This window comes from Strongylocentrotus purpuratus, unplaced genomic scaffold (genome assembly GCF_000002235.5).
Source record: "Strongylocentrotus purpuratus isolate Spur 01 unplaced genomic scaffold, Spur_5.0 spur5_scaffold_12, whole genome shotgun sequence".
Taxonomy (NCBI): domain Eukaryota; kingdom Metazoa; phylum Echinodermata; class Echinoidea; order Camarodonta; family Strongylocentrotidae; genus Strongylocentrotus; species Strongylocentrotus purpuratus.
Genome location: NW_022145597.1, coordinates 9,392,699 through 9,415,103, shown reverse-complemented (window position 1 = coordinate 9,415,103; position 22,405 = coordinate 9,392,699). Strand labels below are relative to the sequence as shown.

At 35.2% G+C, this 22,405-nt stretch overlaps 1 protein-coding gene across 1 annotated transcript; it reads right to left on the bottom strand.

Annotated features, from left to right (window-relative positions):
* Nucleotides 1–1,159: 1,159 nt before the first annotated feature.
* Nucleotides 1,160–22,362, bottom strand: LOC115922618. Its single transcript, XM_030981787.1, has 4 exons — nucleotides 22,223–22,362; nucleotides 18,638–18,756; nucleotides 14,217–14,286; nucleotides 1,160–1,655 (listed from the first exon to the last, which is right to left on the bottom strand). The coding sequence occupies exons 1-4, from the start codon at nucleotides 22,281–22,283 to the stop codon at nucleotides 1,477–1,479; spliced, it is 429 nt and encodes a 142-aa protein (XP_030837647.1). The 5' UTR covers nucleotides 22,284–22,362; the 3' UTR covers nucleotides 1,160–1,476.
* Between the last annotated feature and the right edge of the window lie 43 nt (nucleotides 22,363–22,405).

The following is a 22,405-nucleotide window of genomic DNA, read 5'->3' as shown; positions in this document are numbered from 1 at the left end:
ATATACATCTTTCTGGGTACAGTACTTGTAACTTTACCAAGACTGGGCCAAATTTCTTATCATTTTGATGATTCTAGAACCTTGCAGTACACACCACTATTTACATGTATATGCTAGATGATCAACCTTTTCTGATCGATTCCACAACGTTTCTTTCACAATGCAATCGCATGACCATAACTGGTCTTTATCTTTAACATTAGATGATATAAAAATTGAAACAAGAAAACATAGCAAATACAGCAAACAAATTAATTTGTTACCAAAGAAATGTCACATTGGTCACTTTAAAATATTGAGGTCATTGAACGAGGTCATTGATTCAAACCTGTTTTCAAAGCATTCTTAAAGTTGAGCCATGCAAGAATTTCTTTTCTTCTGGTGACTTTATCATTCACTTTCCAACAGAAAAGAATTGTGAGGAAATATTATCTAAAGAAAACACTCTGTTCATCCAAAGAAAATATAGTCTATTTGGAGCCAAAAGGGTGTTAACTCATATACTTTAACACAGAGTTAATGCCCTTCTGGCACTGATTGTTGTGCCTAGGTGGCGAGCTGCGAATGACTGCGGACCGCAAAATTTGTTTTTATATGAGGTAATGCACCAAACACTTCTCTTAAAATAAGCTAAACATGTACTAGTACACCAAACACGTTTGCTGTACATACTCTGTGTAAGGGTACATGTATTAAAAATCACCCGAGTTAATTTCTCCCCAAATTATAATTGTATATAATCAATAAAAAATCTCTTTGCTTGTTCATAAACTCATTTAATTTTTTTTTTTTTTTTAAAGTAGTTTTTATCCTGTCTCGCTTTTTCCATCTACAAACACTTGAGAAGATCATAATTTGATCATAATTTGTACCTGCATACATGTATATATATATACTGTATATATATGAACATGTACAATGTCACATGACCCGGGTAGAGAGTAGCAATGCAGAATAAAGGCCTTGCAAAAGGATAATAAATGCTGTGCTAAACAAGCAGGGCTTGAACAATTGACCTTGGAATTTCTAATCAAGTATTTAAAGCCTGTCTGTACTAGTTTGGCCAGGGGGGATTAGACCACCTAGCGTGGTTACTGGCAGGTGGTTATCTCTTCAACTCAGCTCTCAATTAACATAAGAAAAAGAGGATCACGGGGTACCAACGGGCACTGCTTAGGCATTGTTTTCCATTTAAAGAGGGAGCAACTAGTGCAATGGGGCTTTAAGCCACTCCACTACAACATGAAACATACCAACACCTTAAAAGGGAGAGAGAGCGTGAAAGAGTAATCTTCTACATGATGTACGTAATGTTTGAAGGCACTCAGGCTTTATATATAGCGGGATGTAATTTCCTCCAACGATTCCTCCAACGATAGAAAGTCAAACTTTGCTTACATTCATTTAGAAAATGTGTTAAGAGGTTCTGAGAGCGAGCCAAAGTGATTTCCTCCCATGTTCGCTATATTTAAGACTTTAATAACCCAGACCTTGAATGAGATGAGGGCCGCCCCACGAGGGAGACATCCAATTAAAAACTAAAAGTGGCCTATGAACGCCATCAACATATCGAACATCCCTTACCTGCAGACTGTTCGGTTTTGGTTCAGGATGCTCTCTCATCAGTTTCTCGAGTTTGTCCCGGAGCAGCGCAGCTGAAATAACAAGATGGCGGAAAAGTAATGATGTTCAGATGATGTCATCTTGATGTTACATTACTGATCATCTTAGAGATACAGCAGAATCCTGCTCATGCAATTTATATTGTGAAAGAAACTGTCAAGAAGTTATTTGGAAAGGTTCACTAAGTAGTAGAGAGGTAAGAGGTTTAGGAATCATCTAAATGAATAAATCTGGCTAAAAATCAAATGCACGTACAAAAATGTGTATAAGGGACAACACACATGCATGCTTTTGTATGAAAGCTTGGTCCACACTTTCAACAACTTTTTGATATTTTTTGTTAAATATAAAGGCAGTTAAGAACACAATTTTAATTTTCATCAGACATTTCTACTAATTCTTCCAAACTGACATGGAGAGAACGGCAAAGCAAACAAATTATTGAAACCTTTAGGCCTACTAGAAATTAACCTCCTTTTTGAAGAAGACGTATATAGGAGAAGGTTTTACTTTACATGTAGGTCTGTTCAATGTCTATGTTAAAGACCCTATCCGATGAAAATACAACTTTATATCAATGGAAAGCTCAATGAACGCAGAATACAAATATAAAGGAATAAAGCAATCTTCCTTTTCAGTATTGCACAAAAGAGGGGTCAAATTAGCCACAGTTAATTTGAAAACATAACATGTGATGGAAAATGCTGACTATTACATAAGAGGCCTGTTTACTAAAATTGAAGGCTAATCCTGGTGATTGACAACGAGAGATAGCGCGGTCTAGCGCGCGCTAGAAAAAAAGGGGTGCTACGATAGACCGTGCTATCTCATTGCGGTGTGAACAGCCTCCTACTGACCTACAATACATACGATGTGAGCGTCGAACGAAAGTTAACAGAAATTAAATTGACATCATTCAAAATGGTTCAACTTTATAATGTGCAATTTTGGTAGGGTCCTAAATATTTATCCAGTATGTTTCTTGTGTTTAAAGTAACCTTACCTACAGAATCAGTGTTCAATGATACCACCTACCCCCCCCCCCCCCCACCCCCCTCCCTCGCCCTTTGAATAAAAAAAACCCACTACAAATGGCCTTTATTAAATGAATACAGCTTCCTATTAAAAGCTCATTTTGAAATCCTTGATGGAAGTCCCAAAGAGGTTAATAGATCTATTACCGGTAGCTGAAAATGGGTCACACCCCAAATTAGACTATAGGGCATGGGGTCAAAAGAGCTTCCTAAAATGATTTTTGTAGTCTCCTCCTTGTGACTACCTAAACTATGGCTTAAAATGTGGGTATTGTGTTCCTTATCAATATTCTGATAGTTCCCACGTCCAGAAGTGGAGCACTTCCGAAAAAATGGCGGCCAAAACAAAAGATCTGAAAACAAGCATTCCTTCATAAAAGGACTGCATCCGGTGCAAGTGATTTTCACTAATACAGGTGGTAATTGGTTTTAATCAGTGAATCTGATACCGCTGTGGTGGTCTAACTTCATATTTATTGTACAAGATATCTATAGGGAAGATGTAATATTTCACAAAACACTGTATAGTTCAGGAAATTTGCATGAAAATGACATTTTAAGCCAAAATACCTAAGTTTGACATTTTTCTGCAACAAAGCCTGTAATAATTTAACAATTATTCTGAATGAGGAAGTTCATTTACAAACAATAAATATTACAGTAAAAAACAAACTACTTTGCTTTGTGCTGCTTCTTTAGTTTGATGAACAATACATACAGCATTCATTTCACTTAACGCTTACTGTACTGGGGGGGGGGGGGGCTGGGAGGCCCCCCCTCGACATTTTCGGAGATTGCGCCGCAACCGCTTGGAATTTTGAATTGTCGTTTCATGACTTTTTTTCCCTCAAGTCATACGCACATTTTGATACCATTTTTGTCGAAATCGGATATACCTTCAAGGTGTTACATAAAAATTAGTATGCACATGTCATGAAAAATATGCTATAATTGCATATATTCATGTACAAGCAGAAATGTGAATACTATGAATTGATATCAAATTGCTTTTATATGTTTCTCAAAGTAACTTGATGTGTTCCAGAACAAAAGAATACATTAGAAATAAAACAATAGATATAATAAGAAATAAAAAACAATAAAATACAAAAGAAAATAAATATTTGAAAATCGCATCTAATTTAATAATAATAATAATAATAATAATAATAATAAAAACGTTACTTATAAAGCGCTTACCACCGAAGTCTCTAAGCGCTATACACACAAAATAGACTGATATACAATTACATCTTATACAAAACTAAAAATGCAAATAAACCTACAAATTGCAATACATATGGAATACACATCAAAGTGAACAGAGTTAATTAATCATCGAACGCAATTTTGAATAAATGTGTCTAAATCATTAGCAGTGGACCAAGCTTTGATATCATTTATACATCTTTCAAGTTTAGTAATAACAGAATGGTCGGAATCACGTTTCAAAACAACATAAACTTGGGTGTCATCTGCATATATCATTCGGCCTAAACCATGCGCTTCAATAATATCTTCAAGTGGTGCAGTGTACAGAGTAAATGATAAAGGGCCGATGACGGATCCCTGAGGAACACCTTCAAGTGGAAGATGAGGTTTGGATAATGAGTCATTAATGACATTAGATTGTGAACGATTCATAAAGTAGGTTTTAAACCAATTCAAGGCAGTACCTGATACACCATATCTATTACGTAAGCGATCAAGAAAAACATCATGACTGATAGTATCGAAAGCCGCAGAATAGTCTAAAAACATTAAAGTATTAAAACAGCTTCATCACCTTGGTCCACAGCTAACAACAAATCATTATATACACGTATAAGAGCAGTTTCAACGCTATGAGAAGATCTATAAGCAGATTGCATTTTACTACACAGATTGTTTGATGATAGATAGCCCTGAATTTGAGAAGCACAAGCACGTTCAATTGTTTTAGCAAGAAACTTAAGGTTGGCAACAGGCCGATAGTTTTTCAAAATTTCACAATCCAAATTTGGTTTCTTAAAAAGAGGAGTAATTTGCATAAATTATCATAAATTAGTAATTAATAATTATTAGTTATTATAGTTATTTTGATGTAATACATCAAAATAACTATTTTGTAATAGAAAAGAAGTTTCATATGAATAACGGGTTTCAATTAACCATTTAAAAAGTGGAGTCTGACAATTTTTGTAATGATTCTAGTTCCCTGTATATTTCTAGATTTGATATTCATGAATGCGTATTCATAATTTATGCAAATTAACCTATGCATTTTCAAATATCATAAAAATAATGTGACCTCATGAATTTGAGATGAAGGAAACACTTATCCAATACATTTTCAACATTCTTCACAAGTCTACAGATAAATATGAAGAGTTTTCTGTAAAAATGCATACAATTAGCATTTTGCATAATTAGGCTATAACGACAAAAAATTGCATATTAGGAAAAAACTAATTATACCATCTTGTTCCTTACGTAAATATCTACAAACATGCAAATTTTTGCGTTCATCAGACTTTCGACGGCAGAGATCATAGGGGGGGGGGGGGGGCCTCCCAGGCCCCCCCCCCCCCCCCCCCCCCCCCCCCCCCCCCCCCCCGTCACGAGGTGCTCAAAATAGCCCAGTACAGTAAGGGTTGAGGCAGAGCCATGCTGCTGGGAGCTGTTAGGACTTGGTTCTCATAGCGCATGTTGTAGTCTGCTGGGAGCTGTTAAGACTTGGTTCTCATAGCACATATTGTAGTCTGCTGGGAGCTGTTGGGACCTAGTGCTTATAGCACATGTTGTAGTGCTGGGAGCTGTTAGGACTTGGTTCTCATAGCGCATATTGTAGTCTGCTGGGAGCTGTTAGGACCTGGTTCTCATAGCACATATTGTAGTCTGCTGGGAACTGTTGGGACCTAGTGCTTATAGCGCATGTTGTAGTCTGCTGGGAGCTGCATGTTACCTGTGTTATGACCTGGTTCTCCTCATCTTTAGGCTACAAAGAGGTTATATGCTTTCATCAACATCTGTGGTGTCTGTGTCAGTATCAGATAGGGTGTCTGTATCAGTGGTGGTGTCTGTTTCTTCTCCTTCAGAACCAACTGCTCCTGGCACAAGGTCTTCAGTTGATAACGTCTCGACATACACCATTTCACTTGCATACCTCTTCTTAGGCTGCAGAAAGCAGAGTTGTGGATACTTTCGTTTCAGGCGTTGTTTTAGGCTGTAGGTCTTGTAATTTGATGCATCTTTAGACTCAACATCTTTAACGGCTTTTACAAACAATCTTCTCAGTGCTGTCATTCTATATATTTGCTTCTCTTGTATGATCTTCTTGTCTACAACATAACTGCAAAATGTAAGGAATGCCTTTCCATACTTCTGCTCCTTGATGGGCTCAACACTTTTCCTTGATTGGTAGACAGTATAGCTCCTGAAACAACTGCGATGATACCTGATCTCTATTGCTACACAGTCCCGGTCCTGGATCTGAAGAAGAATGTGGACGTCCTTCTTGTCTTTAGCAGCTGTTGCTACTTTTCCACCGTCTGGCTATTGACACAGCATTAATGGTTCCTTCTTTTTCTTCCCCTCAGAGTCCTTAAATAAGTTTTATTTTGTCGACAGTTGATGCAAATCTTTGGTAGAATGTGGGCAGAGACAGAGGGCTGCTTTGAAGCACCAGCAACACTGGAATTTGACCATAAGCGTCTTATTGCTGAGGCTGAGGACGGACCTGGAGCTTGACCGCCTGCACTTGACGTAGAAGGCTCCAATTCTGTACAAATAAATGAAAATTGAGAGAGATGGGTGATTTTCACAATTCAAATAATGTTTGAACAATTATGCAAGCAGGTTAAATAAAAATTCATAGTCATAACAGTAACAATATGAATTATTGATTTATCAAACATCAGCTGTATTAAAAACTGTACTTGTATAGTTAAAAAAACAGGCTGTTTTGGACAGTTATGCACAAGGAGAAAGAAATTAAACACTAAGACATTATTTTATAATGCATTTGTATGTGAACATCCCATTTAAATTTAAGCACAATTAAAATTGTAATGTATTCAAAGTAATCAAAGGTTAAAATTGCCCCCCAAAAAAATTGGCCATAGCTTCGCTGTCTGACGGCTTTTTAGACAAAAGCCGTCAGAAAACTAAGACATTATATTATAATCATTTGTATTTGACCATCCCATTTAAATTTAAGCAAAAAATAAAATGTTAAGGTGTTCTAAGTAATGCTACGAAGCAATCATAGGTTAAATTGAAGGTTAAAATTGCCCCCCCCCCCCAAAAAAAAAAAAAAAAAAAAAAAAATGGCCATAGCTTCGCTGTCTGACGGCTTTTTAGACAAAAGCCGTCAGAAAACTAAGACATTATATTATAATGCATTTGCATGTGAACATCCCATTTAAATTTAATCACAAATAAAATGTTAAGGTGTTCAAAGTATTCAGTGCTATAGACTAATAACAAATCAATCGTAAGTTAAAATTGCCCCCCCCCCCAAAAAAAAAAAAAAAAAAAATGGTCAAGCCCATACTTAGCTGAAAACTAAGTCTAGGCTATTGAACACTTGTTGTTATAGGCCTAGGTCTAGAATCGATTTATTTTTAGCTGCATATTAAGTGCAAGACTATATTAGACCTAGATCTGTGCTTGTTTACAACTGTAAACATTTTTGACCCGTAACTCCGGCGTGGAGATACTCTAGAATCTAGATCGTCTTCTTGTTCAAACCAGTGACTGTAAAAAAGTGTAGAGGTCTAACCTAGGCCTGGGCCTAGGAAATATAGTCTACTATTAAAAAAAAAGATTTAAAATTGACACGAAAGAGATAAGAAAGATAATGACTTTTAAATCATGACCGTTATTTGAACAACTGTGGAATTTCTAGATGAATTTTGATGTGTTAGTAGACTAGTGTTAGAGTGGGTTTCTCCACGCCGGAGTCACGGGTCAAAAATGGTCACACTCACAGTCACACTCACAGTTGTGAACAAAATTTTGAGTGAAAAGAATTCGCACAAGTTAAGTTAAATGTATGGCTTACCTAAAGTGTGACATGATGCAGCATCTGTTTTTTGTTTGTCTTTGTTGAGTTTCCCTCTCTCTTGCTTTGATGAATCTGTGAAATAGCGATAGCACGTCGGGTGATATCCACCAAATTCTGGTACTACCACTGGTAAGCTTACTACAGCAGTATCGACCAGCGCATCAGGTCCAACTTCGCGTAAAAAGGCTCTCGCTATATCAGCCTGATACCCCACTAAATCTTTCCAAATATTCACACTGCTTACTAATGTGTTCCACCGTGTGGTAGTGAAAGGTTTGAGATCTTCGGAAACACTAGAGCAATGAGCAAAACATCTATTTTTTGACGAATTTCGATAAGATTTTGCATCGACAGACATGATTACGGCAAACAAAGCGCCTGTATGTACACGTGACTCGCAAAAACGCAGTACCAAAGCCGGTTAATACAACTTTTCTGATTGGCGGACTAGCGATAATCTGTCATTTTGTCGATCTGATGGGCCAATCAGATGAGTTTATAGTCTTAGCAACGTAAGTGGATTAATTACGCGATTTTATTGGACGATTTTATTGCAATATTATTAACCCTTTTTCATCAAAATATTTAATAATGCCCCAATCCCCAGTGTGGGAAATAACAAATTTATTTCCTAAAAATATAATGCTTATTTCTTAGATAAGTTTCAGGTAGTCACAACATGTGGAGTACAAGACAAGCGTTAAAATCGGCTCGCCCTATGGTCTAAATGGGTGCTTAGCTAATGTAACTCGATCTCACTTTCACACCCCTAAATTCTAAATGAAACAATTAATGGGGTGACACTGATATTCAGGTCCCAAATTTAAGTGCATCAAACAAGATATATAGGGCAGTGTTTACTTGGCAGCCACGCAATTGATAATGGATCCTGCTCAACTCATTTTCTTTCCTTAGGATTGAATATGGCGATTAGAAGAAGAGTTTCAAGCTTTGTTAGGACATAAAATTCATTGTAAATCTTAAATATGATACTTTAAATAAACACACATATAAAGATGGAAAACTTTCAGGAAGATAATGGATCCTGCTCTTTCTTTCCTATAGATTGAATCGACCATCAGGAGAAAAAAATTCAAGCTTTGTTAGGACATAAATTCTTTGTAAGTCTTAAATATAATACTTTGAATAGACACACACAAAGAAAGGTGGACAAAATTCGGGAAGATTGTCAAGATCTGCAAGGCTAATAACATAGTTCATAACATGTTCACTATTAAACAGGTTGTAACTTCACTTTTCTTCTTTCTTTTTATTTCATGGTTGCTTGGCAAAAACAAATTGAAAAAAATGTGAAGCTAAAGCTTGTCATAGACATCTTACGTTTTAATTTTTGGTGATACATTTAAAAGTTTTGGGAGGTTATCTTTCAGCTCACAACGGTTTGGACTGTGGACCAATTTTTCTAGATGCCACTTTAAAACTTTCATAGCAAGATCAGTCCAACCTTCACATGTCAGTTCAGTTTAAAGGTAAAGACCAGTATTGGAAACGCCCCAATTTCAAAAAATGAAATGGAAGCTCTCATTACCAATCATGTGAAAGAATATGTTTTGACTAATACATCAGTGATGATAAAAAATTTGCCGGGAAACCGCCTACTAATTCATATATTTGGTAAATTTGTTTCTCTCATGGTCTGTGAGAGATATAGGGTAGTCCCATATACATCTTTCTGTGTATAGTGCTTGTAACTTTACAAAGAATGGGCCAAATTTCTTATCATTTTGATGATTCCAGAACCTTGCAGATGCTAGATGCTAGATGATCAACCTTTTCTGATCGATTTCTTTCACAATGCAATCGCATGACCATAACTGGTCTTTACCTTTAAGTGCATCAAACAAGATATATAGGGCAGTGTTTACTTGGCAGCCACGCAATTCATAATGGATCCTGCTCAACTCATTTTCTTTCCTTAGGATTGAATATGGCGATTAGAAGAAGAGTTTCAAGCTTTGTTAGGACATAAAATTCATTGTAAATCTTAAATATGATACTTTAAATAAACACACATATAAAGATGGAAAACTTTCAGGAAGATAATGGATCCTGCTCTTTCTTTCCTATAGATTGAATCGACCATCAGGAGAAAAAATTCAAGCTTTGTTAGGACATAAATTCTTTGTAAATCTTAAATATAATACTTTGAATAGACACACAAAGAAAGGTGGAAAAAATTCTGGAAGATTGTCAAGATCTGCAAGGCTAATAACATACATGTTCACTAAACAGGTTGTAACTTCACTTTTCTTCTTTCTTTTATTTCATGGTTGCTTGGCAAAAACAAATTGAAAAAATGTGAAGCTAAAGCTTGTCATAGACATCTTACATTTTAATTTTTGGTGATACATTTAAAAGTTTTGGGAGGTTATCTTTCAGCTCACAACGATTTGGACTGTGGACCAATTTTTCTAGATGCCACTTTAAAAATTTCATAGCACGATCAGTCCAACCTTCACATGTCAGTTCAGTTTAATAGGGGTTTCTGGTTTTACACATTCAATTATCATTAATGTTTTATGAAAAAAAAATTACATCTGTCGACTTGTATCTATCAGTCTACTTCTAAAATAGCTCTACATGTATGCATGCTTATTCTGATTTTTTTTTAAAAAGACTTATTTTTGCATCACTTCACATTTAAAGATAAAGTTGAGTTCTGGTCAGGTGATTGTATTGAGAAAAAAGAAAGTGGAATCGATCAGAAAAATTTGATCACGTAGCATATAAGTATTAACTACTGCAAGGTTCTGGAGTCATCAAAATGATAAGAAATTTGACCCAGTCTTGGTAAAGCAACAATCACTGCAAAGAGTAAGATGTATATGGGACTACACAATCATGTGGCATAAAAATTGTGCCTCAATTTTACACTGTTACTTGTCATATTTAGAATATGGAGGCATTTGAAGAGCCATGCTTTTCAGGGAACATTTTTTCTCTGATGTTCTTCCACACTTGCATTATAACAATGATAACGCTCACAACTTATTTCTAACCTATCCCCAGAACTCAACCTTCTCTTTAAGCACTAGCAGGCCAACCTCACAGCTTCAGCTGGGGGGTTTTGTTCTATAAATAGTAAACCACAATAAAAATGGTAATTTCTGAAGATTGCTTGATGAAAAGTCTTTGAGAACTGTCAGTTAACTTCTAAATTAGTTATATGAATGCATATTTATTCTGATAAACTGACCATTTGGAATGATTTCTGCATCATGTCAAAATAAACATCCAACACATTGGCAGCAATATTTTGGAATCAGTTGGCAGTTTCTTGTTTTAATAAACCACATTATTTTATGATTCAATTCTCAAGAATGCTCAATGGAAATGTTTTGAAAACTGTCAGTTCAATTATAAAAGACCTACCGGTTAGATATATGCATAATTATGCACATGGCCACTTGAACACCAGTGCAATCTGTTATATATGGTTATTGTTTCATTATTTGTTTGTTACTGGCTTTTGTCTAATTTAAAAGTTTAAAGATTTTTTTGAAGAGCAGCTGTTTAGGCAGAGCGAGCTAAACAGAATGAAGACTTGCCCCACTTGCACACTCACACACTTTGCAAACAGCTGTGCCTCTCTTAGAAACCAGAGTAAACATTGAAATTAAATTCATCACCACATCTTTCAAAGAGAAGCAACAACCCTTTAGTACCCCTATATTTCTTTGCTTTTTTTTCATTGTATAATTTCTTCACCGCTTTGTTGTAAATTTATGGTTCAGGCAACGCTAGAAAAATAAAAACTTCAAGAGTTACTTCTGCAATAAGATAATGCCGAGCTCGAATACTGAATCTGCACTTTAAAATTAAAATAAAATTTACAATTTTTATGTTGTTTTCATTCCTCAAAGTGAAGTTACATGTAGTTATTATTATCATCATCATCATCATCATCATCATCATCATCAATAATAGGCATTTCTATAGCGCCGTCTATCTAGAAATTCTATTCCAAGGCACATTTATTATTACCCCAGCTTTATCCTGGCTGCCGTATACAGTGTTCCAGCATTTCAAGGAATTAATTCCTGCCAGGTACCCATTTACATCATTATTATAATTCATTTAACAGTATCTTGTACTTTTGTTTTTAATGATCATATCTATCTAATGACAATACAAATCAGTTGTTTTTTATGGTACTTTTGGCCCACACCAGTGATTTAAAAGTTTCCAGTGTGTTTAAATGCACTCAATATCTGAAGAAAGTTTTCTCTTTGAATACACATCTACATGGACAGTCAAACGGGCTTGTGACAGCCGAGCTACAGCTATTAGAGGCCTTTAATTCCAATCTAGAAGCAAAGCCAAACCAGTTGGTATTTACAGCCTTTTATTACAATACATGTATGTACACACAAGTGCGTGACTGTGAATCTGTGGCTATTAACCCAAAGCTTTTCAATTATCTTACGGTCTAATTAAATCAGATTTTTTCCTCAAATTGGCATCAATTATTTTCATAAAGTTCTTTAAAAAATATGCTTCTATATCAAATGAACCAATGTGAAGGAAATTTACTTTATAAAAAAATCTTAAATGCTGACTTACATGTACATATGAAAATAGCAATCATAAATTTCTCATTGCATTGCCAATTTTGTGAGTTTAGTGATTATTTACAATTGTACAAGGCTTTAGATTAAGATGTACATATACATGCAAAGGCAAACAGTTTTTGACTGCAGACCTTTGGCTATTAAAGTCCTTTGACTCTGAGTGGTCCAGTGACAGCTATCCCCGCGTCATGTCCCAATTGCGGTGAAGTGTTTTGTACCGATCTTATATCGCGGCTCTCTTTTTTTTCACGCGGAAAAGGGGAGCTTTTGGGTTTGTCGAGTATACCTATGTCAAGTGATACCCCTACTATGTACATGTGTGGACCGTAGACCTGGGTTATTGCATCTAGAATCCATTTTAAAGGGACTAGTCAACCATTTGAAAGAAAGAACACTGTTTGGATGGAGCATATCCTCCTTGTTTTCACAAAGTGACGGTGGTGAGGAAAATCGTAACGCAAAGTGAATGCAATTTTTTTTCACTACCGTCACTTCGTGAAAACAGCGACGATATATGGGTATCTTAAATACGTTGGGAAATGTAAAAAGACATTTACAAACAAATAAATATATTGACTAGACTGGTGTAGAGTATGAAGGGTTTAGAAAATAATTTCACATCACTGAATTGCTTTTGCAGTGTGTTTTGTTTGTTTGTTGGTCAGGTTTTGGGGGTGTTTTTTTGTTGTGTTTCTTTTGTTCGTTTGTACATGTGGGCAATTCCACGGTAACGGAAGGACACTCAGACAAGATTTTTGAACTTCAGGTTCATACTAAAAGAACTGTTTTATTAGTATAAGATGTGAAACAGTACAGATATAATACCTATATAAGTGCCTTTAATTCTCCCCAAAAAAATTGTCATTATAGTTCAGTAGTTTAAGAATGTGCATATTAATTATCTCGGTAACGGAAGGACATAAAAATGGACATGGTTTTTCCAGTTAATTAGTGTTTATCCAAACTTTGTGAAGTTGATGAAGCTTTCCACTTGACTGAAACACATTTTGTTCCCCATAGTTTAATACATACTAATAAAACATTTCTTTTAGTATGAACCTGAAGTTCAAAAATCTTGTCTGAGTGTCCTTCCGTTACCGTGGAATTGCCCATGTGTTTTTTTCTCTAATTCCTTTGGTCAAAGCTAAATTCAAAATGTTAAAGATACTATGTCCCATTTGCAGGCCAAAACAAATGAAAAGGTTAAATTCCAACGGCATTTGAAAGATAATACTAATTTAGAGCTTCCCTAAAGAAAGTGGGGCTTAAAAAAGTCTTCAAGTGGGAAAATAACGACTATTAGTTGTCAAATTGACTTGGGAGCTATAGAGCCAATAAGTAATAGTCTTGATTTTTAGACCATTGTACCGAATGGTCATACGTTTTATGCTGAACAAAGATTCAATCAGTTTAATTTTGGCCATCACAAGAAGTGGGTTACTGATGTGGACAAATGCTCATGTACCCTTTCCAGCTCATTGCTATTACCAGAGAAGAAAAAAAGCCAGTCAGTCACTCAATAGTGTTTGACAGTGAAGTCTAGCAAGTAAACAGGTTTCCTTGCATAATTTGAATATTAGGACACTGCTAACGTTTAAATTTCACAGATAGGACATACGTACATGACATATTCATAATTCCTGCATACCGTAGTTCTACAGAATTTGAGGTTGGCTGCAAAAGGGACATACATGTAGTACCTTTAATGTACAAGTTATCAGAATTTCTAAAGAATATATATGGATAGTTTAAAGATGAACATGATGGCGAAAAAACACTTTAATTCCATTGAATGCAATATTCATTGAAAATATTGCCGCTTTCAAGACTTTTAAACAATATTATTGCTATTTTACTTTTTACCATGATGAAAACTTCTAAAATCAATCAATTGAGTGTCAGTAATAAATGCATACATACCTTGTGTTTCAAATGTAGCCATGTAGGTCTTTCTCTGGCTTCCTTTTTGAAATTTACTAAAGTTTTCACCCTGGGAAATAAGATAAATAGAGAAAATACTTTTTAACAATCAAAAGTACTTTCATAGGCATAAGTATATATATTTCTATGTGTAAATACTATTCCTTCACACTATATAGTTTACATACTTGGAAATGTGAACTTTTTTGGTACATACATGTAGATGTACACATTTACTTTATTGATAAATTGTACATTGCATAGTTGGATAACTTACCCTCCCCCTCCTCCCCCAAAACAAAAAATATATCTATATTACAGGAATAAAGAAAGAAAGAAGAAAAAAAAAGCAATTCAAAATATATAATCAAAAGATATGTTGTTAATCTTTTTGTTTAAAGATGCTAATTATGTAATTTCTCTTCTTTCTATTAATATAATTGAAATTTCATTATTACCTTTATCAAGAAATGAAAACTATTAAATTAACAAAACAAAAAAAAGTTCACATGAAAAACATGCTAAATATTTAATTTCTCTACTTCCTATTACACCTTTTTATCAATCAATTTAAATTTCATCATCAAATTGGAGGCACTGAGTAACAGATCCCTTTAAGATGTTTACATCAATCGAAACTGCAATATTTACATCAAATACTTGATCTACAAATGCACATACATGTACACTATATGGCACATACAGTCTCAACATACTGTAGAGTGTACAAATATCTGTCAACAGAGGGCTCTAGACCACTAAAACCAGCGAGGCAAATGCTCAAAGACTTTAAGCTCCTTGTATGTTTGCATGGTTTAATAACATGGTCACTTTATATAGTGGGTAATTTGTATACTCTTGTATACTATCATTATAAGAAGTAGAAGAAGTAGTAGGAGGAGGGGAGTAGTAGTAGTAGAAGCAGTAGTAGTAGTAGTAGTAGTAGTAGTAGTACAATAGTAGTAGTAGTAGTAGTAGAAGTATTAGTAGTAGAAGTATTAGTAGTAGAAGTAGTAGTAGTAGTAGTAGTAGTAGTAGTAGTATTACAGTAGTAGTAGTAGTAGTAGTAGTAATAGTGGAAGTAGTAGTAGTAGTAGTAGTAGTAGTAGTACAGTAGTAGTAGTAGTAGTAGTAGTAGTAGTACAGTAGTGGTAGTATTATTATTATTATTAGTAGTAGTAGTAGTAGTAGTAGTAGTAGTAGTAGTGGTGGTAGTGGTGGTAGTGGTAGTAGTAGTAGTAGTAGTAGTAGTAGTTAGTAGTGGTGGTAGTGGTGGTAGTGGTAGTAGTAGTAGTAGTAGTAGTAGTAGTAGTAGTAGTAGTAGTAGAAGTAGTATAGTAGAAGTAGTAGAAAAAGTAGAAGTCGAAGAAGAAGTAGAAGTAGTAGTAATAGTAGTAGTCGTACATGTAGTAATAGTAGTAGTAGAAGAAGTAGTACTAGTAGTAGTAGTAGTAGTAGTAGTAGTAGTAGTAGTAGTAGTTGTACTGGTAGTAGTAGTAGTAGTAGTACTGGTAGTGGTAGTAGTAGTAGTAGTAGTAGTAGCAGTATTATTGCTAGATCATTATAAACGTACATTACATTGCTAACTTGATATCTACTGAAGATAGCACAGTACAGGTGTATATAGAATGTTCTTATGACGGACAATTGCTCCTTTTTGAAAATTCAATTAATTTATGATGAAATGAATGGGGCCAACCATGACAAGGTATTGTATTTTGTTGGCTACATATAATTATCATGCTGAAATACAGTTTTACTCGAAATTTGTGTACAATATAAAATGAAACCAAAAAGTCCCTTAAAGGTATAGACCAGTTCTGGTCATGCGATTGCATTGTGAAAGAAACGTTGTGGAATCGATCAGAAAAGGTTGATCATCTAGCATATAAGTATTGGTAGTCTTGGTAAAATTTTAAGCACTGTACACAGAAAAATGTATATGGACTACGTGACATCTATCCAGGCCGGATAGATATGATAACTTATCAAATATATCAATTAGTAGGCGGTTTCCCGGCAAAATTTGTATGATCATCGCATACAGGGAATAATTTTCCTGGTATCGCATCGCAATTTGCTATGCATTTTTGCATGACTGCTATACAAAATATCTTTTGTGTAGCAGTTTTCTTCCATAGAAATGTACAGAATTTCATTTGAAATATTTATCCATCGCCTGAAATTGCTAATCAAAAAATTTGAGGAAAATTATTCCCTGGCATATTAGTCAAAACATATTCTTTCACATGATTGGTAATAAGAGCTTCCATTTCATTTTTTGAGAGGGGGGGGGGGGGCGGCATTTCCAAAACTGGTCTATACCTTTAAAACAAAATGAAAGCCTGCCAAAAGTAGCAAAAATGCAATGAAGATAACAAAGATTTTTGTACAACCTGTAAATGCAGTTCCATGAAAAAACTCAAGATAAGCTTTTAAATGTCAGGTATACATGATCGACAGGCATAGACACACTGCTCATCCGTATCAAGCATACTTCACCAAGACTTCCGACTTATCTCAGTTGCAATTCAAGTGTTTTATAAATGTCAAAACAGTAAAAGATTGTCACACATATATACTTAACCTACCTCTCAAGTTACGAATTCAAACAAATTATGTTGACATGAATACATGTACATCTCCTAACAACAAAGAAAGGAGAGGCTGCACAAGTACATGTAGTGCTTGAATCCTGGGGGGTGTTTCACAAAGACTAAGATCAACTTTAAGTTGGACTTAACTATGGCAGGCCATTCATGCCATTGATTGCTCTCACCATTATGATCTTTAGATAATATTTTTTCCTTCAATAATGAATTATCAAAAAATGAAAATTCTGTAGATTTGTGACCATGATTTGTACGTCCCTTGAGAAACCAATGTCAGTAAATGGTGAGAGCAAACAGTGACATGAACGGCCTGCCATAGTTAAGTCCTACTTAAAGTCGATCTCAGTCTTTGCGAAACACCCCCCTGAAGTAGTCAAACAGTATATGTGACCAGGGGGGTGTTTCACAAAGATCCTAAGTAGAACTTAACTCTAAGTTGGACTTAAAAATTATGGAAGGCCGTTAGCATCTTTGAAAATATTTTGTAAAAGTTATTTTGAAAGGCATAAAATGTTAATTCAAATCATTCATATTTTCTATCATCAAGGAGATTTCATGTTCTGGATGTGGAATTTATAAAAAGTCTAAAATACTTGAATTTCTGCTTTCAAATATATATCATTTTAAGGCTCCAATGGCTGTCCATAATTTTTAAGTCCAACTTAGTGTTAAGTTCTACTTAGGATCTTTGTGAAACACACCCCAGGCATGACAAAAACCACCAAAAGGTCACATGGGGTGATTTTCAGATGGAGCTCTATAAAAGTGCATTTGGTCAGAATGGTCTAGATACTTTTTAGTATTTCCTGAAAGAGTGTTGCTTCCTCTATTTATTTCAAAATTTGGAAGCACAAAATAATCTGAAAGTGGTAGTTCGGACAGGTTTTGTGGACCTATGATTGTCTTTTCTTGAATTTGAGTTTGTAATAATTTCAATTTCCTTATATGTATGTCCCTGTCTATTGGTTTATTTTTTTATCTCCAATAACTATAAAGTAGATTAAGCCATTGCATTGATACTTGGTCAAAATAAAGAAATGGATGAGGACAATTTGATAGTCTCTTCATAGAAGATTCTATAGAGTTCTCATCCTCATTTTTTCACCTTGCACAACTCTGTGTGAGTGCTTGAATAGAGTACAGCCTTTAAAATAATGCCATTTTTCTAAAGTGACTTTCTATAAGACTGGATTTTCTTCTCATGTTTAATTGGGCTTGAAACATCTAACTGTCATACATGTACATGTAGGTTATCATTTTAAAGCTGAGAATTTCCTTTTTTAGAATCAAACCTTTAAAAACCTTTAAAAAAATATCACATCTGGCAATTTTTTTAATGGTTTTGGGTGCATGGTCACATTTCAAGGTTGAAAGCATAATATAAAAAAGACCTGTAAAAAAATATTTTGAAATTGTTAACTATATGCAAACAGTGCATGCAATCTGCTGAGGGTCTAAAGCATATTTTAACCTGGTTTAAAGAGTTACCGGTAAGTGCCCTTCTGGGACTGAAAACATGATCTATAATTTTGATAATATCCATATCATTTTTTCCTTCAAATTAGCAGTTTTGTCCCTAGCTTCTACCTTGTTACCAGCTTCTTTTTACTTCAGTTTTCTTGTTGTAGTGTAAATAATGTAAACATTTTGTATACTATAGTATTAGTACTACCACTACCACCACCACCACCACCTTATGTACCACCACCACCACCACCACCTCCACCACCACCACTACTACCACTTCCACTATGATAGTTAAATTCATGTTTCATATATTCTACTTGCCTTAAAAAAAAGTGATCTTACCTGTTGGGTTTCTTTATCACAGAGAACTTCCAGCTCAGAGATTAAGGTCATGACCTCTATAGCCAGGTCATTTGAGGTCATTGACCCTCCCCATAGTTGTTCATGGAGGCAGATATCAACTGCAGGAAGATAACATATTATAAACCAGATTAAGTAAACATGTAATATTTGTCCGTATCAACTAATTTACTACTACTACCAATTCCAATACATCAACTAATTTAGTGTTTTCCAAGATCACGCTGATGATCATTTCCTAGATTTGGAGTAAAAAGAATTAATGATCTTTTATTTCATCCCTCAACATTCCAAAACAGCTGTCGAATGTAAAATAAAGATTTTAGAACATATAGACTCAGTCAATCTAGCTCATTCAGGAGAGGTTTTTTTTGGGGGGGGGGAGGGAGGGGTAAATATCTACATTAATTACCAAAATATGTGCAAGTTATTACAAGTGAGAATGCTGGTCATGATTATTGGACATATAATGCTTTTATAAGTCCTCAATGTTTACCTTTCTTACTTTTTTAAAACTTTTTTTGACATGTATTATCCATCCTTAAAATTAGATTTTACTAATTTAGTTTGACAAGCCTTGAAAGCTACATGCATATACTTTAGTGAATCCTTTTTAAAAGTCTAAAATTGCAATTTCATCAACATTTGATGGATTGTATTGAAAATTAAACAAAACCTGCACAAAACTGTTAATAATGTAAAGTATTGGATGATTCACTAAAACATATCTATAGATCTGACTGTGTAAGGTTGCATTTTTTAGGGTCTAAATTATATCACATTCCACTTCTATAGTGATAGCTACATCTGTACGTAGACTATGGCAAATGTTTACACCTGCCATTGATAGTACAATAGGGTCCTGTTTAAAAAAACTGGTTATCAAAAAAAAATAAAAAAATAAAAAAATGCTAAATTTCTATAACAAATTTGCTCTCAGCCAATCAAATGCCACAATGTCAGTAGCTTATAACCATTATTGTAACTTGTTATTGATAACAAGTATTATGAAACTGGGACAAGAAACATGAAAACCAATGGAAGTGGGATTGAATTCACTTAAATTTGCTAGAGGACTTTGTTACAAATTTTGTTTTTCTACAATGAAAGTGAAGTATTCAAAATCAAATGCTCACTTTCCCCCCTCATGAATCTTGAATGTATGATTTAGCCAACATTTTCCCACAAGCAAACCATACACCTGAATTTACATCTTTCCTTTACCAGTCAGTCAGGTAAAATAACCACCACCATTCATTCATTAAGCAGTTTTTGTGGAAGTTTTATTTATGCGAATTTCACAAATTACTCAATGATCGTGAATTGAACAACACGCAAGAAATTTCCAGCAAGTAATGTTGCACGTCCAAATCACCATTCAGTAAAAAAAAACCTGTGGCATGTCACTCATGGCAATACACTATAGAAAGAGCTGTGTCACACAGCACAGTTTGATCGAAACCACACTGGTCGATAATAATGGGGCACTTCAATAGACTCTAGATCATTTTCATCTACATACATGTACATGTACACTGTACCTCTTCCAAAATAATTATTATCCAAGATAATCAAAGAAACTGCAGTATAATATTACACCCTGCAGCTGGGTGCCAGCTGTCTGGCAGCAGTAATCTCTATGAATGAATTTGTAAACAACCATGCCCCCTTCTCTCTTTTCTCACCCACTCTATACCTTTTTCTTATTGCTGCACTTTCAGACATGAGCTGCATTTAATACGCTGCCAGCAAAGTTCTAAATGTTTACACATTCAATGGGTTCATCTCAGTCAGTTCGTCTCACATCCTGTCTCCCCGAGTCTCACTCTCTCTCTCAATATTAATATCAATCCCTTGCCGACTACCCTTCCCCTCCCCCCAAAATAATGTATATATATAAATAACATACAAAAAATAATGATAACATTAATAATTGAAGTTTATGAAATTCAACAAAATCAACAAAGTCTTGGACATTGTGAGTAATTTAAGTTTTTGATCAATCTTCAATTCAGCTGACTTATTAACACAGCCACCCTTTCTATCTCACTTGTCTCACTTCTTCACTCTCTCTATGGTCCATGCTATCTCTGTCACACACACACACGTACACACAATCCACCTCAAATATCTGCGCCCAAATACACTGTACAAACTTTCATTATAGACACACATGGTAAACACAAGGTTATCACATGGCTTCTTGACCTCCCACTGAACTGGGTGCATGCACGCGCGGTCACCAAACTGTAATTTATGCTGGTATCAAACTCCACCTACATAGCTAGAAAAACTTCCTGTTGGTCACTAATTTTGATCAGCTCGTTGCTGGGTGTGTCATGAATGTTACACATATCCACATTCATACGGCAATTATACATGTACACATTACATTGCAAAGGCATATATAAACAGGTCACAGATCAAGCCATCTTCACAGCGACTTGACCTCAATTCTTGAAGGTAACTTTGCTAGGTTTATCATGATATCACATGAGGAATAATAAGACATTTTAACTGGTCTCTGTTTACCGGGTTGACCCAATTTGTGCCATAGTCCGGCTCAAAATGCTCAGCCTGGCAGTCTGAAGACCGGCAGGCGTTCCGAGCTACGTCCAGCACTATTACAAATACGTGTATTTGCATAACGGTTAAAAACAAAACCGCCCGAATACTTTTAGCGGTTAAACGTTTAGCACCAAATCCATGACTCAGGTTTATTGATACTATTGACATTACTGAAAGGTATTTTGTGGTTGGTTGTGGCTTATATAAAAAACAACTCGCGACCTTGTCCTTGAACCCTTAACTGCAAAAGTATCTTTACGGGAACATTTAGTAAGATCTATTTCATAGTGTTGGTGTCAGATCTATGCATGCACACAGGTTGATTGTCAACGAAACGGAGTTCAGTCATTTTTCAACTCGGTTTTTTGCTATGGCAGGTAGCCCGTGAAAACAAATTTGTTTGATCAACTTATGGAAATGCAACTTTGCAAGCATTACCATTAGGCCTAGGCCATACTTTATTTAGACAAACAGAACTTTGTTATTCCTGGCTCATTTTTCCTGATCGAGGTGTCATACTAAAGGACAGAATATGACATTTTAAGAAATTTGACTTTCTCTTTGAAATTCATTTCAGATACAGCCCACCAAATGACTCTTTACTTTGGTAGTCTACCCTCTCTTCAAATTGGTTACTCAAGTCATCATGATCATGCGTGAAATATGCATCACATGACATGAGTTGCATCAAATGAAAGAGGATCTAAGCTTTACAAATGTGTGTCATTTATTAACTATGATTGTGATTAAGTTATGATAATACATCGTTAATTCTCGGTTTCGTTTTTTCTGGGAAGCACTAGACTAGCCACTAGACCTACACTACAGAGTACAGTAGACCCCCTACTGGGTCTGTATAAAACTTGACAACTGATAGATCTAAATGCAACACGCGAATTTTAATAGGTGGGACAGTGCTTGAAGAAATGTCTTTTGGCATCCCGTAGATCTATTTATTCACAGGCGAACATATTTCAAATCATTTTCATATCGCCATACCTTTATACGAAGGATCATATGAGCAGGATATTATTATAGGAGCTCCAAGTATTTCAACCATCTTGAAAGTCTCGTGCAAAAGGAAAGTTAGACCGATGTTTTTCTTGCTTGTCTTCTTTGCGTGAACTTAGCGACCTAAATCCGACTCATAACAGTATATTATGGTATCTCTTAAATGCCCAT

Excerpts from the sequence above, each read along its gene's own strand:
- LOC115922618 (XM_030981787.1), bottom strand. The coding sequence starts at position 22,283 with ATGGTTGAAATACTTGGAGCTCCTATAATAATATCCTGCTCATATGAT. Across the intron at positions 18,757-22,222 it reads ATATGATCCTTCGTATAAAG|TTGATATCTGCCTCCATGAA; the intron begins GTATGGCGATAT and ends ATCTTCCTGCAG. Across the intron at positions 1,656-14,216 it reads GGCTACATTTGAAACACAAG|CTGCGCTGCTCCGGGACAAA; the intron begins GTATGTATGCAT and ends TTGTTATTTCAG.